The following is a 17,928-nucleotide window of genomic DNA, read 5'->3' as shown; positions in this document are numbered from 1 at the left end:
ATACGCGCATACACACATATATACGTACATGTCACTTGACAACAATATTAGGAAATAAAATTTACTGACGAATTTGTTGCACTTATTGCAGTTTTAAAGAGAAAACGTTAAAAATATCTAAAAATGTGGCTCTACATTTTTTGTGTTATTTTTAAACAGTCTGAGTTTAGAAAGTTTGTTATTTACGTCTCGTTTGTATGGAAACTTCTTTTCCGAAATACAAGAAAATATGTTATTTCAATGATAGGATAACGCCGCAATATCATTATTCTTAATATAATAAAAACATGTCTTGGAGGATATGTTAAAAAGTGATTTCAGGTAATAAATATTTTATTAAGTATGTGTGTGCACTTGAAGTAGAGTTTGCGATGCTTGTGAGAATCCCTCAAGTAGTCTCCCACGAAGTAACTCGGTGGGGATCTTTGACGTATATAAGACGCACATCCCTACTTCATGCTACATCTAATCGTAATAGTGATCATTTGGAAGTCGAAGACGAAGGAACGGAAGAAAGCCGGGCAAAATCGTCGCTTCTTACAGTTATAGTGATTGCACTGTTCAGTGAAATAAACCGAAAATGATATTTGAAAAGAAAAGATTCGATTAATAAGTAGTTTCTAATATTATCTCAGTAAAAGTTTCTTTATAAGATTGATTAAAATGTAGTTATATTTTAATTAGATGCATGAACATCCATTTTGCTATTCTAGTGATTTGAAATTGTGTGCATTGTATGGATAGTGAATTGTTTGATAATCGCATACACACACACACACACACACACACACACACACACGCACGCGTGCGCGCGTATTTCAAGCCAATGTTTCAGCCACAGTATTATTTTGTTTTTACACACACATTTTCTTTTGACATATTTCAACTTTACTTCCTAAATATATAAAGCATTTCCTTACTCAATTTTTTTTTATCATTCCTAATATGCATATGTAAAGTCCAATTATTATTTAATTATTTATACAATGAATTACTGAGAAAGCTATGACGTTCCATTGTTTGAAAAACGTTCATCCATACATCTACCTACAGTTGAATGTATGTTGATCGCTAATCCAAAACTGAACTTTTATGTGAGTGTACTATGTTTATGAGTGAGTAAGAATGCAAAAGCAGTGACTATTTTATCATCTTTTATACGATAATATAAAGTTTATAAAATAAAGATAGGATCAAGTAAGATTGGATTCTTACAATTAGTATAATTACATAAAAAATTAAAAAAAATAGAGATACGTATTTGTTTTCTGTTATGGATGTTTTTTCCCGTAAATCTTATATAACTACTCAATATATAATATAACATATTAACCATTATATGTGTATTAACTATGTTATACGTATAAACTTATTTGACATTATAAAAGTCGATACATAATGTACTATATTTTGAATATATATTTAAAATATAGTACATTATGTATCGACTTTTTTAACGTCAAATAAGTTTATATTAATTAAGAAAGATTACTTTTACATAAGCTTTCTTATAATAAGTTTATATAAGTAGCAATATCACATTATCAGTCAGTGATACTGATATAATAATATATTTTTATATTCATGAATAAACGTTTTATTCTTTATTTTTATTACCCAGATAGATAAAAAAATGCAAAGCAACAATATAATATGGCTCTAAAGTTCCCAGACTGATTTTCTGTAGAACAAATGACGTTATCAGACGTGTAACTACTGAATCTTATAGTATGAACCTTTCTTCTAATAGTTTGTCAAATTTCAGTAATTTATGTCGTGATTGTTTATCAGTGACTTGTTTTTTGTCGTTGTCATTGCAATTCCAGAAAAATAACGCAATGTCGTGTGAAATTCAATAAGTTTTGTGATAAACTTAATAAAAGTGGAATAGGTATCTGAAACAGTAGAAATGATTCGACAAACATACTAAATACTGTCTCGTACGGCTAGGAAAAAAATCACCGTAAGCCAAAAAACTTTACGTTTAAAAATGTTGAATGAAAACGATGCTGGTAGTATTTTTACAAGAGGATAATTCATCGAAAATTTATCCCTGAGGGACAAACAGTGATGCATTTTATCAAACTGTGATGGGATATCTCCCAAAAAGGATAGCATGAATGCGAATGTTCAAACTTGGCAACTGTTTCTGTTGCACGACAATGCGGTATTCATTATTTTCTCGTCGATAAAAATGTGCTACATCATTCTCTCCCCTCATGTTCCTATGATTTGGCACTAGGCGATTGTTTTTCATTTCTGACACTAAAATTGAAGTTAAAAGGAAGACGTTATAATGACATTAAAAAGAATGTAAGCGAGGTGCTGAATACGCTTACAGCAAATGATTTCAAGCACGGTATAGAACGATTAAAAGCACGTGTCAATAAATTTACCGCAGATACGAAGTGTATATGTAAAAGAATTGGGCAACAAGTTTTTTTACAACAAATTGTTCTTTTTTATGAATTAATTAGTCTGGTATCTTTATAGCCATACCATGTATTGTCATTTGTCTAATTTTCAAAATGAAGTAAATGATTTTCTTTGGGATTTAATATTTTTATTTTGATAATTATCAAGTAGAGTAAATAAAACAAAATTATAGAATAGCTTTTCAAGACTTTAGTCTATTATTGACTCATATTATTTTCATGAAATATTTCGATTGCACTAAGTACGATCGCATTATGATGGACATTATGAATTCTCTGTTGTGTTAGACGATTGCAACGTAGCCCGTCATGCAATATATCTTGAAGTCCAAGTTGCTGATAACTAAAAATAATTTTTACTCGTTTTACAGAGTACGCTGACACGCTCTTCCCCATATTATTCCTGGCATGACTGAATCACTAGCAGCTGGTTCGCGACGGAGCCAAAATAGTCAACTACCTCGGCCAGTTTCCTCCGAAATTACTGTGCTGACGAAGCATCAAGCGAAGGTGGCGATTTGAAATCAAAGATAAATATAGACCACAGAAAAGAATATCTCCTTGATGAATCAGCGTGTCCATTTGTTCTCTTGAAAAGTACTGTCATTCCATCTTCAAGGTCATTTAAAATTCATCGATAATTATATATATACTTTTTTTATTTATAATATCTGTATAATATGAACCGCATTTAAAATATAAAAATCATATAGTTTTTAAGAATTTTCCTTTATTATTTCTAAAATAGTTAGAAATAAAAAAATGCTATTTTGAAATATTTGTTTGATTGTATATTTGAAATTCCTGTTGAAAATTTAGCACTGGTCACAAAGAATCAATATTGAAATTATTTACGTCAAATTTAAAAAATACACACACACACACACATACATACACGTATGATATAAGTTTATAACAAATATCTTAGTGATACTGTATATTTTCGAATATTTTAAAATGGGGTTTAAAGATCCCAGATATATATCCAGAACATATATCTGTGTGCACGTGATACGTTTTGTGAGATGTATACAAACTGTATAATAAATTAAGAATTATGTAATTTTATTAAGTAATAAAATTTAAAAAATGTATAATAATAAAAAATAAAAGAGCGTTTAAAATACCATATAAAGTAAATTAATAACAGATTATATTCTAACTAGAAGTTTCTGCAAGCAAAAAGATGAACGACCTAAACCATCGCAGTCCACGAATCTTTGCGGAATTCTGAGCTGGCAGCCAAATATAACTTGGTAATGTAATACACATCACGTACTCAAAAATAGCCTAAGAAAAGGGCTTAGCACAGTGTGCACACGGCACTCCATCTGTTTTTCACTTGAAACGTTTGTTTTACACGATAGAAGCGGTGGATGTAAATTATTATGTATTATATATATATATATATATATATATATATATATATATATATATAAAGTTGCAAATATTATCATATTTTTAAAAACTTTATTTTTATTACGGAAATATGCTGAAATTTTAAATCAAACTCCAATTATGTGCTTCTATAATATTCGATTAAGAAAAAATTAGAAAAATTGGAAATTTTTGTATCTATTCTGAAATTTTTTTTTAATATAAATTATTTGTTTTCTAATATTAAATACGTGCTGTATATTTCTTCTTTCGCACACGACATATTTAAAAAAAAGTTTAACGAAAGAACATTCTTTGTTACAATTATCTTCTTTCCTCCAATGATATTATTTATTTTATCATTTTTTCTCATTACGAAAGAATCGCATGTAACAATTTAGATGATTTACGTATAACGCGAAATTTGTAAAAAAAAATGTATTAATAATTATATAAATTTTACATACGTTTTATATCAATTTGAATTAAAATCTATTATTATTTGAAAAGTTCTCCTATCAGGGATTACGTTAAAATCGTCATTCACGACAAAGATTAATAACAAATTAATAATTGAGGCAATAGTTGTCGAAACAACGGCAACAAACGAGACTTGGACGTACTTAGAACATTCGGTTTTATTGCGACTTCCATTGTACAATAATAAATAATTTATTAGTAGGGCGTTAGATGATATTTTTATGTGCGTATATGTGTGTTATTGTAAATTTTTTAATAAATAAATATATATATATATATATACATATAAAATTTTAAAGTGTGAGCGTACATATATAATGAGAAAATTGTGTAATAAACAGTACATATATATGTATATATATATATATATATATATATATATGTATATATATATGTATATATTTATGATATACTTTTTATAATAAACATCAAGACTATATAGCGAACGAGTAAACGAGTTACATATTTCACGCAGTTACACCGCTATTTTTCTTTCTTTCTTTAAATTCATGATAGTGATAAATATCTCGTAAAATTTTTGATTCTACTATCTATTTACAAAGTTCGTAGTATTTTTTTTGCGAAAGATTGCTAACATCACATTTTTATCCTGAGATGCAAATCAAGGTATCAGCGGTGCAGATTGAACGACGTTTCGCTCTATTTATCTATGCTAATCTTAAGAAAAATAATCATGCTTGTCCCAATCGATTGCATTACAAACAACTTCAATTTTTATTTTAATTTTGCTTTTACCATATTTTAATTTCAGCATTACCTTCATCGATCTTTGCATACTTGAATGATGTAACTCAAGATATTTTTTATGCGAAGTTTATAGTTTTGTAATGCAGTCTTTCAATAACTTATTAATTACTACTTGTTAATTATTCCTCGTTTCACTCGCTCACAGCTATTCTCAAAATATGACGAGTTAGTACAAACTCCCCGGACGCGCACGACATTTTTTATTAGAGGACATCTGTTTCAAATGGAAGTTGAGAAATCTAGCAAGATAGATCGGTAGGTTATGTTTTTTTTTTTTTCGAGGAAGGCAACAGTAAAGCACAAAAATAAAAATACGAGTGAATATTTATGGCAAATCGCGTTTTGTGGAGACGGCTGTACTTGAGACGATATTACAAAGATATTAGTTGCAATAAACACGTTAGATAGAAATTGATGTATACCCTTGAGAAAAAGAACTGATAAAGTGTTTCAGTTTATTAAAACACTTTTTCTTAAGGGTACATTAGCAATGATCAATTGTGTATTAGACAAATTCTTAAATTGAGTACTCTACATACATCAACATCCGTTTTGTATTTGTTTGAGTGTGTTGTGCATTATTAAAAAGTAACTATTTCAAAATCTTGAAAACTAATAATATACAATACGCTAGATATTTCTTCAAAATGTTATCTTTTATGCGGATATCGAAAGATAAAGAATTACGTAATAATTGAAAGTGCAATGTATAAGATGTACAACAGACTAAAAAAGTTATAATCTTTTTCAACATTTAATAGTAGACTTATTAATTTAATAACATTATTTATTGTTAATTGATTTATCATGCTACTGTCTCGAGTATACGTTCGTCTCCGGCAGTTCTTGGAGATGTATAATATAAGAACAACTGCGTGTCATGTTAGCAATCGAATCTATATCTTTGATTCAATTCTTACTTTTGACGATGAGTTTGGCGGATGTTTCTACGGTACCGGCTGAGGTTGTAGCGCGGCAAGTGAAAGTGCCAGTATCCTCCTCGTAAGTGGTTGCTATCAGCAACACCGCATTGTTGCCTTCATGAATCATCTGAAAATGATATGCCATGTTTTCCTTGAATATTAGTTTATAAACGTGAATTTCGTTTTACGATGTTTTATGTCCTTGTGAGAATTTTTCTCAGAATTTTTTATATACATAGTTTTGCAGAATTTTTTAGAATTACTGTATAAATTTTATAGCGTTTCTTAGAAATTTTTTTAGATTTGTTATACTAATTAGAATATTTCTTAGAAATATTTAAAAAACATTTTAATATTCTTTAGATTTTTTTAGATTACAATATTTGAAATACTCAAATAAAGATATTTAGATCAATTTAAACTAGACACAGGTATTTCTGTTAGTGTTGTAGTATTTAATTGGCTGTATTGTGTTAAAATTTTATTTTATTTTTTGCAATAAATGTTTTATTTTCTTTAAGATGGAGGAATATTAGGGTTGTTTAGTATCAGTATTATTAAAATTAATTTTAAATTTTATTATGTAATAATACCGTTTTAGTTTATTTTCAAGAGTTATTTTTGAAACCAAAAGTAACGGTGCGCAGTTCGAATGAATTGGAAGTATATAAAAATCACATGAAATATTATTTCAGCATCAAAATCTTGTCATTATTAGTTGTTTCAGTCTATCTTCTGTTTAATTTGTTGTATACTTTATTTTTATTTTAGAAATCAATTTTTGGGATTTTTACTTTTGTTTATTATTATTATTTTGTTAATATACACATAATTAAGAAATGTAATAATGCTACGTTTTTTATTCTATCCAGTGTTATCTTTTAATTGACGTAGAATTGCCATAGCTCTCTGCGATTTTGCGTACTGTATGATTTCATATAATAAAAGATTACTTTTAGAGTAATTATGAAGAAATATGAAAAGTCTTTGTTAAACGTCTTTACATATGTAAATTTTGGTATATTCTAAAATTTCTTATTCTATAATTGATAAACAAAAAAGTACAAAATCTGTAAAATATAAATATGGATATCTATTCTAAGAATTTTTCATTCTATAATTTCTGAAGAAACCTTGTAAAATTTTAAAAATTGAAAAAATGTAAAAAAGTCTACATTTGTTCTAAACATCTTCATATATGTAATTTCTTTATATATGTACATGTAAAAATTTCTCATTTTATAATTTCTGAAAAAAATTTTAAATCTGAAAAATTTGAAGTATTTTTGTAAAAATCTTTATAAATTTAAAATATGAAAAAATTCTAAAAAATATATGAAAAATTCTGAGAAAAATCACTAAAGCAAGAAAACAGTAGTAAGATATTTACCTGGAAATCCGGTGATTGTGGAATCAAGGCACTCTCTCGATACCATTGAATTGTTGGTTTAGGCTTTGTTGGACTCACTTGAGTCTTAAATTGAGCTGGCTGTCCTTCTACCACTATTTGATCCTTCAAAGGTGTCAATTTTGGCAGGACATCACCTGTATCGGGTGCTAATTGAAAGCAAGGAAAAATGTTGCGTTAATTTTATATGATATGTTGATAAAACAATATTTAAAAAATTGACATTGAATTCTCTTTTTTTTTATCTTACCAAGAACTCTGAGATTGGCAGATGTCGTAATCTCGCCAGCGGGGTTTTTAGCGATACATTTATAAACACCTTCATCTTCGGGAAAGGCTTCAGAAATCTTTAGAGTACAGAAATCGCCTTCTTTTTGCATTTGGAAGTACTTTGACGGTTTGATTACCTATGCAAATGTGATAAGCATTCACGAGTAAAATTATTAAAAAATTATTTGAATAACTTATTACTGTGAAAATAATTATTGTAGCGCTGAATACCTTGTCGGCTTTTTTCCATTGTATAGTAGGAGTAGGCTTTCCTGTGATCTTGCAGGCGAAAGCGACGGAAGTTCCTTCTTTAATAGTTTGATCCCTTAATGGTTCTAGAACAGTTGGCGCTTTTTCTATTGTTGGTGTTGTAGGTTTTGCAGTCTTTGTTGGAGATTGAGGTCCGCGAACAGTGCATTCCGCTTCGCAACGTGCTTCTCCGGCGCTGTTAATCGCAACACATTCATATTTGCCAATGTCATCTGGTACTGTCTCCAGGATCAGAAGTGTGTAAATATTGTCTTCTTCCAAAGTTTTATAACGGATATCTGTTATTATTTTTCTACCGTTCTACAATAAAAAAAGGTATTTAAATTTAAATTGATTCAAATTTTTTATATTATATGCATAAAATTAAAGTGATAAATTTATAGTACATATATGAATATCTCATATTCTTTACCTTGAGCCAATAAACATCTAGAGGTTTAGTACCGGTAATTTTGGCATCGAATCTGGCGAGTTGTCCAGTAATAACAGAAGCAGGTTGGATTGTGGATAAAAAGCTGGGTGGTACCGCACCGCCTCGACCAGGCTGCCTTCTACGTTCCTCTACCACTAAATTAGCACTACATTTGGCTTTGCCTCCTCTATTCTCAGCAATGACGGAAAAGACACCAGAATCTTCCATAAAAACTTGTCTGATAATTAACACCGACTTGGTACTGAAGGTATAAATTTGAAGATCGGCTGAGTTTTGAATAGGAAAATCTTCGCGATACCATTTGATGGTCGGCAATGGATCGCCATCAAATTCTACCTCAAACTTGGCCTGTTCTTGCTCAAATGCTCTACAAGGTTGAATTTTCTTCGTAAAAATGGGCGGTTTGGCAGGTTTGACTTGACCTTGTACCACGCGTTCTTGCGTCTTTGCTTTGTGTTCTACTTCTGTAGTCTCTGTTGCTGTAATTTTTCTTGTTATTTCTACGTCATCCTTAATTTCCTTTTGTGTTTGTTTTTGTTTAGCGACATGAACTTCACGACCATGAACTGTAGATTCAGACGGTCCTGGAGGATATTTTCCTGTGGATTTAACACGTTCTGTGTCTATATCTACCTCAGTAACAAATGGTTTTTTTACGTATTTAGGAGGTGGTTGCGTTGGTTCTTGTTGAGGTTGATCTTCCCTAAATAACAAGAAATTAGTGATGAGTAATTGTTATCATAAAATATTTAAGTATATGTTGGCAATGTTATTAAATATTGGCTATAATACTTACAAACTTTCTTCATACTTTTGAGCCATTCCCTTTGCTAAAGAATGTGCAACAACTTTGTCGCCGGGAATAGCGAATTGATGCGAAGCTTCTCTTAATCTGGACTCTTTGAGCATTTGTTCCTCTTCGAGATTCATTAATTTGTTGTAATAAACTTCATTTTTCTTATTTTTGACGGATTTCTGCCATTCAGTTTCAGGTTCTTTGATAACTTTAGAGCCAAGATGCTCTGTGGCAATTTCAATTCCTTGGGAGACACTTTGGTGGCGTTCATCGAATACGCGTTCCAATTCTGTGTTTTGCCGCTCGGACTGGTATTGTGTTAATCCATAATCGTACCAGGCTAAAGAAATAATACATGATATCTGTGTGTTCTCATGTATTTCGCATTAAAAAAGAATGCGTACGAACATATCGATTAGTTTAATTTTGGTAACGAATACAACTTTCCTTAGTGAGGTATTTTTGTAAGTATATATTAGCGTTCACATAAATTTTTATATATTTTTGCTCAAAAATATAACGAATTGTTTGTATTACAATTTATTACAAGATCGAATTCAAATAATTCATTCAAGCAACGTTTTGTTTCTCAATCAAGAAACAAGAATATCTAACCGAAGATCACGATATTTAAGACACAGTACGTAAACGACAATGCAACAAATATCGACGACACTTAGATGATCGATAATAGGGATTGAGCTAGGTATGGAAAATTCGAATTGTTAATATATAACTGAAATTATTTTACCAAAAAACTATTATCGGGAACACTAAAGTTAAATTAAATCATTTGTTTCTTACGAGCGTGCTCTCCTTCGCGTTATAAGAAGGGCTTTTTTTTAAATTTAAACTATAAAGACAGCTAAATCTGTTGAACTATATCATTTCTCCGTCTGACTAACTAAATAATTTGGCATAATTCGTCGAACTTTGCTTCTTTCCCGACGAATTAACGACGTTTTAACATACAATCACTCGCTACGTGCGAGGCATCAAAGGATAGATAATATAGGAGATGCAAATCAAAAAAGAAAAAAAAAGAAAAAAAAACCAAAAGAACAAAAACACAAGAGAAACAACAAATTAAACACATGATAAGGATTAGGATTAAATTATATTGATTGCGCAATATTGAGAGATACGGAAATGCTCGATATTTACACTTTCATAAACAATACCTAATATAAATTGCTTTAACCGAGAAAAATTAGTAAAATGCCTATAATACAATGTAAATAAAAATAAATATCAAATAAATATTTTAAATACAGATTAAAAGATAAATATAAGTGTAAGATACATTATATCAACAAGTTGAAGTTAGTTGAAAGAAATTTACACTAGTGAGCAATAAACCCGTGTTCTCCAGCGCAACAATATATGAGCGTATATATGAAAAAAGAAACATTAATAAAATATAAAACAATACTAATATTTTTCCGACAATTATATTTTTCATACCTGAATATTGATGTGAGAGATACACACGATACCTTTGATCTAAGACGATATCGCTTTAATATTCCTGTCGATATTTCCAACCATGACGAAGAAGAAAGAGAAGCAGAAGAAGCTGTTGCATTTGAGGTAATTTTTATGACTTGGGAGTGCCAAATGTGGAAAGCGGGAAGGAAAGGATCATTTATGTACAAACGGTTTAGAGTGTTTTCTGTATTCGAATAGTATGCATGTGTCATATCGATATATATTATGTACTGTGTGTTTCGATTTCTTGGTACTTTCCAATCGCTCGCCTCTCGCGAATCATTATTGGAGGCTTGCAATCATTCATTTTTATTTTCACATGTGATATATCTCTAACGTTATAACTCGATTAAATTGTTATACTATGCATGAATTCTTCGTAATACTTTTCAAAACCGTTACAGAGTTATTAATTGAATTTATCGTTCTTCATATTCATATTCCTTTTATGTGTATAATTTACACATTTACAATTTTATTGTAACAAAAATGTTTATAAAAGTATTTATTATTCTATAAAAGTATTATTTTATTATAAAACTCGAAGAATTCACGAACGTATATGTGTATGATAGTTGAAATAAAAACTTACGCCTTGGTGAATTTTTCAATACACCACGGTAATCGTCGCTTCGCTGCTTGACTGTTAGAGTCGTTTCCGTACGTGCTTCACCAACAGAACTTCTTGCAATTACTTCCACTTTACCATGATCATATTGTCTAGTCTTTGGTATATCCAGATGGTACATACCATCGTATGTTAGTTTATATCGAGATCCCTGCGAGAAAAAGGAAATAAGAGTAATATAATGTGTGTGTGTGTGTGTGTGTGTGTGTGTGTGTGTGTGTGTGTGTGTGTGTGTGTGTGTGTGTGTGTGTGTATTCACATTAACATGTCGACATTATTTTATACACATATCAGAAGTGGTGTTTTGAAACTTACATTGACTACCGTATGTCCATTGATAATCCACATAACACGAGGCCTTGGGTATCCAGTGACTCGACAACAGAATCTAGACCAATCACCATCTTCAACGGTTACCGGTTCTGGTTTGCTCACAAAAATAGGCGCGGAACGAACTTTTTCTTGTTCACCTTCTTCTTCAGGTACACTATACAGTAAAAATAAATATTTTTAGTAAAATGTAATACCCTCCCCCCCACACACACGCGCGCACGCGCACACGCACACGCATACGTACACGCACACATACACACACAGTACCACAATAATCTTTTTTGCCATAATATGGAGAAATGCATCTAGTACTCGGAAAACATTTTTTTTTTTTTGAAAACAATGTTTTCTTTAGCATTTTTCTTTAAAAGAAAAATAGATGCTACTAAATAAAAAAATATACGTGGATTCCATGTTACATCCACATATATGTTTTATGGACTATGTAAACAGAAATTTATCAACATGACATCTACATGAATGTATCATTGTGTTTCATTTCTAAATCAATATAAATTTTTTTCTAACCTTTGACGTGAATTCTATGTAAATACTAAATTTTAATATATATGATTTACGTAAAGTTATTGATAAAATTTAACAGAGATATAAACAGGAGATACCAATTTGCGTTAAGAAATTCACATCCTCTAGAGTAAAAGACTAAAAATTTGCCCGTGTGCCTAATTTTGTACTTTAACCAAGATTCAGATTCTTAAATCTTAGTCTGAAAACCCAAGCACTTTAACTGTACATGCTTAAAATTTATCCTTATAAACGGACCTTTAATGACAATTTAATTGTCATTTTAGTAACATTATAATTAACCCTTAATGTCAATACCACTAATACTGTCGAAATCAGCGTTACTCGATGTACACCACGGGGAGGTTAAGCGATCACATTTTGCATATCGTTTATACGTGTGCGTGTACGCTTACGTAGTAATGAAAAATAAGTTTGAGTTCGTTTTTTTTCTCTATTTTAACTTTGATTCTACAGCTGAAAAACTATAAAAAAACATACAAATTTTACTTCTCGTTTTGGAGTAAAAATTGACCATTTTTACACATTCTCTTAGACCGATGAGAGATCATTAGACGAGGCGGAGACTATACTGATGATAAAAATGAAAGCATTGTCTGTGAAAAACAATTTTTTTTTGCATAAAAGAATAGAAAAGATATTCTGACTAATTTGTGCCATTATTGAGTGGATTGTCTACTCGACTGGTAACGTAAATTCTACTTGGATATTTCAAATGAAAAATACATAGATTTCACGTATCTGTTCCTATTAGGTATATGCATGTTATTAATTTTATTATTTGAAGAAATTGTTTTTCTTATACAAATAAAAAACAAAATAATATCTTACATTTGCCATGCAGCTTCCATTTCTCTAATCTTCTCGATACTCTTCATGCCTTTTGGAAGTTGAGACTCATAGATAATTCCTGGTTTTCCCGCAGTTTTTATTATAGCTCTAGTCTCATCCATTCCATAAAGATTTGTAGCTCTGCATAGATACTCGCCACTATCTTCTGGATAGACCCAACCAAAGTTCATAGCTACATAGCCAAAATCGTAAATAGGGGTAAATCGATTCTTATGGGGTAATGGTTTCCCATTGAAAAACCATTCGACTTTCATGTTTGGATCACCCACAGGTGCCAACTGACATTCGAATTTGGTACTATTCATTTCAACAAGCTCGGTCTGATCTTGAATCTGCGTGACAAAACGAGGCGGTTGCTTTTTATCCGCATCGTATAAATCATCTTCGGTTAAATGAATTTCCGAAGTATATTTTTTAATTGTTGCTTCCATCTGCATCAAGGCCTCAGATTTTTTCATACCTTTTGGTACTTGGTTTTGTAGAATGATGCTTGGTAATTCTGTGAAAAATATATTTATTTGATGAGTCCGTTTTGATAGAGCTAATTTGGCTTAAAAATTAAAAATTGATAAAAATTTTATAACATACTCTTGCAAGATACAGCAGCTCGAGTAGTATCTTCTCCAAGATCATTGATAGCTTTACAAACGTATTCACCGGAATCCTCGGGATATACGTATAAAATGTCCATCGACACAAATCCCATATCGTAAACCGTTCTATATCTGTGCCCAGCAGGTATCAATTTACCATTTCTGTACCATTCGATGCGTAGATTCGGGTCTTCTTTAGGTTCTACACGGCATTCGAATCTGATGGATTCACCTTCGTCGATAGTTGTCGATTGGATTTGTGTAATGAAATGAGGAGGTTGTCGCGGTGCTTCTTCTACAGGAGCTTGAGAAACCGGTCCTCGCTCTAGTTCTTTTAGTTTTTCGCCGCTCATTCCCATTGGTAATTGAGAGTCAAAATCTATTGTTTTCTTAGCTATGAGTGAGAGGAAAAAAGACAGAAAAAATAAAAGATTATTTTTGTTTTACTCTATAATAGTAAGTTAAGATGTAAATAAGTATAGCTATTATTAAGCTAAAAATATTAAGTCGCGTAACTTACATTTGCAAGTAATAGTGGCCTTAGTGGTAGCACTACCCCATTTATTAGTAGCTCTACAGACATATTCGCCGCTGTCTCGTGCATACGTGTATGACATATCCAATGAAATAAATCCAAAATCATTAATTTGATGAACCCGAGAGCCTGTTGCAAATGGTCGACCATTGTGAAACCAATCAATACGCATAGTAGAATCACTCACAGGCTCAACTCTACAATCAAAATGACTTGGCCCAGCTTCTTCCACTTCGATATCTTTAAGTTCGACAACGAATCTCGGTGGATTCGGTGTTTCTTCCTCTGCCAATATCTCGTCTTTTTTATACAAAGACTCTTCCAATTTTTGAATACTTTCTGTACCAGTTTTAAAATTACTTGGTAATTGAGGTTCCAGAATGATACCTTGACGTCCACGAACTTGAAGCTTACATGATACTGTGGCTTCACCATGACGATTGGTGGCTTTACAAGTATATAAACCGGAATCGCGTTGATAACAATTTGCAACTTCTAAAATGACAAAACCAAAGTCATGAATTGTTTTGACTCTACTACCAGCGAGAAGAGGCTTGCCGTTGTGGAACCATTCGACTCTCATACTAGAATCGTTAATTGGTTGTAGACGACATTCAAAATGAGCAAGAGAATTTTCTGCCAAAGTTAAATCGGAAGGAGTCGTAATAAATTCTGGCGGTCTACCAGTATCATCCTCAGGGCTGATTTGACCCGGAACAGCTCCAAGTCCTTCTAATTCGGCAATCTTATCAATCGTACTCTCCATACCTTTGGGTAACTGAGATTCCAAAATAATGCTACGTTTGCCTGTACATTTCATCGTGCACGTTGTCACCGCCTCACCATAATCATTTGTTGCTCTACAACTATATTCGCCGGAATCTTCAGGATAAATAGGAGAGATTTCTAAAATGGCAAAACCAAAATCGCAGAAAGTGCGGAAGCGAGATCCTGTTCGCAATGGTTTACCATTCCAAAACCATTCGACCTATCAAAGAAAACAATATAATGTTTATCAAAATATGTACATCACTCTACTTGCATATAATAAAAAGGTTAAAATTCAAAGAAATTTAATTTACCTTTAATTTTGGATCGTCCGTAGGAATTACTCGTGCTTCGAAATGCGCACTTTCTCCTTCTCGTAGACCATCGATATTACTTAAAGGCACAGTAAACATAGGAGCCTTGCCACGTTCTTCTACAACTTTTTCGTCTTTTGTACGTATCATTGAATCTTCAAGATTTTGAATTTTTTCTAGACCACCTTCCATGCCCTTCGGAAGTTGCGATTCCAAAATGAGATTAGTTTTGGAGAAACATTTAAGTGTTGCTTTTGTAGAATCTTCACCATACTTATTAAAGGCTCTACATTCATAAATTCCAGAGTTTTCTTCATAACAATAGAGTAGGTCCAGAATAACGATACCAAAATCATGGAAAGTCCGATATCGATGGCCGTGAGGAAGTTTCTTGCCATTGTAATACCATTCGACTTTTAAATCAGGATCGTTCACTGGGATTAGTCTGGCCTCAAAGTGGGCGGACTGTCCTTCCATTAGTTTTGTAATGTCAGCGATTTGCGTAATAAATTTCGGTGGTTCAGCGACAGGAGTTGTAGGTATAGTTGCTTGCCCTCCGGTATAACTTTCGAGTTCTCGGATTCTAGCAAGAGAATCCGGTTGCAAAGAATCTAAATAAACTCCGCTCTTTCCAAAACAATTGATTGTGGCTTTTGTATAATCTTCGCCGTACTTATTGCTAGCTTTGCAAACATATTCTCCGGTGTCATGAGACATCACACCGGCAATATCCATAACTACAAAGCCAAAGTCAGAGACCATCTTAAAACGTGACGAATGCCGTAGAGGCTTTCCGTTGTGGAACCATTCGACTTTCATATGAGGATCACCTACTGGGATTAGAGTACACTCAAAGTGAGCTGATTGACCATCCTTTAAACCTTCCAAAGATTGAATCTGTGTCGTGAATTTAGGTTTCTGTCCCTTGGACTTGTCGATACATTCTAGTTGTACACTAATTTCTGCTTTACCCCATTTGTTGGTAGCTTTGCAAGTGTAAGTCCCCGAATCTTCTATTTTAGTACCGAGAACTTCAAGAACAACCATTCCGAAAGCATAAACAGTTCTTATGCGGTGACCAGCTTCTAAAGATTTGCCATTATAGAACCATTCAACCACCATAGTTTGATCACCAGTAGGGATAAGAGATGCTTCAAAATGAGCGATCTCTCCTTCTGAGAGATTGGTCAGATTCTCAAATTGTGAAGTAAACATTGGTGGTTGACCTTCTTCTTCTCCAGGAGGAATTCCTTCTTGCCGTTTCAAAGATTCTTCCAGATCTTGGATTGCTTCGAGACCTTCCTTACCTTTAGGATGCTGTGACTTTTCTATAATATTTTCCTTTGTGGAACAATAAATTGTTGTTGAAGTAAAAGCTTCGCCTGCTTTGTTATAGGCCTTGCAAGTATAAATACCAGAGTCACGCTCATAAACATCCGTTAAATCCAAAGTGACAAATCCAAAATCACTAGTCATTTTAAAGCGTGAACCATGTTCTAAAGGTTTTCCGTTAAAGTACCACTCGATTTTTAGATTGGGATCATCCTTTGGCTCGACTTGTCCTTCTAAATGTAACGGTTCAGATTCTCCCAGTTTAAATTCAGGCCCGAGAGGCACCGTCCAAATTGGTTTGGGATATTCATGTTCAGGAGCATCTTCTGGTCTCTTGGATTTCGATATATAAGCATCCTCGACTTCTTTAACTCTTTCTAATCCAATTTCTCCTTGTGGATGTTGTGTTTGAAGATAAATGTTTTGTTTACTGGTGCATTTTAAAGTACCAGATGTCTGTGCACTACCTTTCGAATTTGTGGCTTTAACGGTAATTACTCCAGAATCTTCTTCGTAAGCATGAGTCAAATCCAAAGCTACGTAACCAAAATCATAGGTGCTTTTAAATCTCGCACCGGTCGGCAAAGGTTTACTGTTTAAGAACCATTCAATTTTCATGGTCGGATCTTTCGATGGTTCTACATTGCACTCAAAGTGAGCGTTATCACCTTCAATGCACTCCACATTATTTAAATGAGTGATGAAAACTGGTTCTTCGTAAGTAGGTTCCGGTTGTTCGGTTGAAAATATTTGAGGTTGCTCCAAAATATCGATTTTTGGTAGAGCGTCAGGATGTAAAGTATCTCCCAATAACCAATGACGATCGGCAATTTTCAAAGTACAGGTTGATACAGCTTCTCCCAAAAGATTAGTTGCTTTGCATGTGTAAATTGCGGAATCATCAGGTCTTAGTCCATTGATTGACAACGTTACTAAACCAAAATCAAATGTACTACGAAGCCTGGTTCCAGTCTGGAGAGATACACCGTTCTTGAACCATTCCACTTTTAAATTGGGATCCGCTCGCGGCTCCACTTGTGCTTCTAAATAGACGCGTTGTCCTTCTACCAGTTTGTCAAAACTTTCAAGATGTTTAGTGAAAACTGGTGCTTGTTGCGGCGTTGTGTCAACAAACATTTCTGGTACTTTGTTCATTTCTGCTTCCTTCAACTGAATTTTCTGCCAAGCATCCGCTTGTATACTATCAGAATCGATGGCTGACCGTGCTTTTACTTTCAGCGAAATCGATGATACTGCCTCTCCTGCATTGTTAATCGCTTTGCAAGTGTAGACTCCAGAGTCTTCAGGGATAACTTTTAAAATGTCTAACGTTACGTACCCAAAGTCATGACTTACATGGAAGCGTGAACCTAAATACC

The 17,928-nt window shown here is 32.5% G+C and overlaps 1 protein-coding gene and 1 long non-coding RNA gene across 2 annotated transcripts in view; one reads left to right on the top strand and one right to left on the bottom strand.

Moving 5' to 3' along the window:
- Nucleotides 1–17,928, bottom strand: part of LOC105193636 (titin) — a 120,914-nt gene that overhangs the window by 73,629 nt on the left and 29,357 nt on the right. The window contains 12 exon segments of the mRNA XM_039450365.1: nucleotides 5,981–6,110; nucleotides 7,374–7,540; nucleotides 7,642–7,798; nucleotides 7,893–8,231; nucleotides 8,344–9,067; nucleotides 9,161–9,500; nucleotides 11,241–11,427; nucleotides 11,592–11,763; nucleotides 12,987–13,506; nucleotides 13,596–13,994; nucleotides 14,121–15,123; nucleotides 15,218–17,919. Of these exon segments, the coding sequence (XP_039306299.1) occupies nucleotides 5,981–6,110; nucleotides 7,374–7,540; nucleotides 7,642–7,798; nucleotides 7,893–8,231; nucleotides 8,344–9,067; nucleotides 9,161–9,500; nucleotides 11,241–11,427; nucleotides 11,592–11,763; nucleotides 12,987–13,506; nucleotides 13,596–13,994; nucleotides 14,121–15,123; nucleotides 15,218–17,919 (6,840 nt within the window).
- On the top strand, nucleotides 435–3,564 carry LOC120358012. The gene is made up of 2 exons (XR_005574989.1): nucleotides 435–613; nucleotides 2,807–3,564. It is a non-coding gene; the product is annotated as an uncharacterized LOC120358012 (long non-coding RNA).

Source organism: Solenopsis invicta, chromosome 6 (genome assembly GCF_016802725.1).
Source record: "Solenopsis invicta isolate M01_SB chromosome 6, UNIL_Sinv_3.0, whole genome shotgun sequence".
NCBI lineage: Eukaryota > Metazoa > Arthropoda > Insecta > Hymenoptera > Formicidae > Solenopsis > Solenopsis invicta.
The sequence above is the reverse complement of the archived record's forward strand: the minus strand, read 5'-3'. Positions and strand labels throughout refer to the sequence as shown.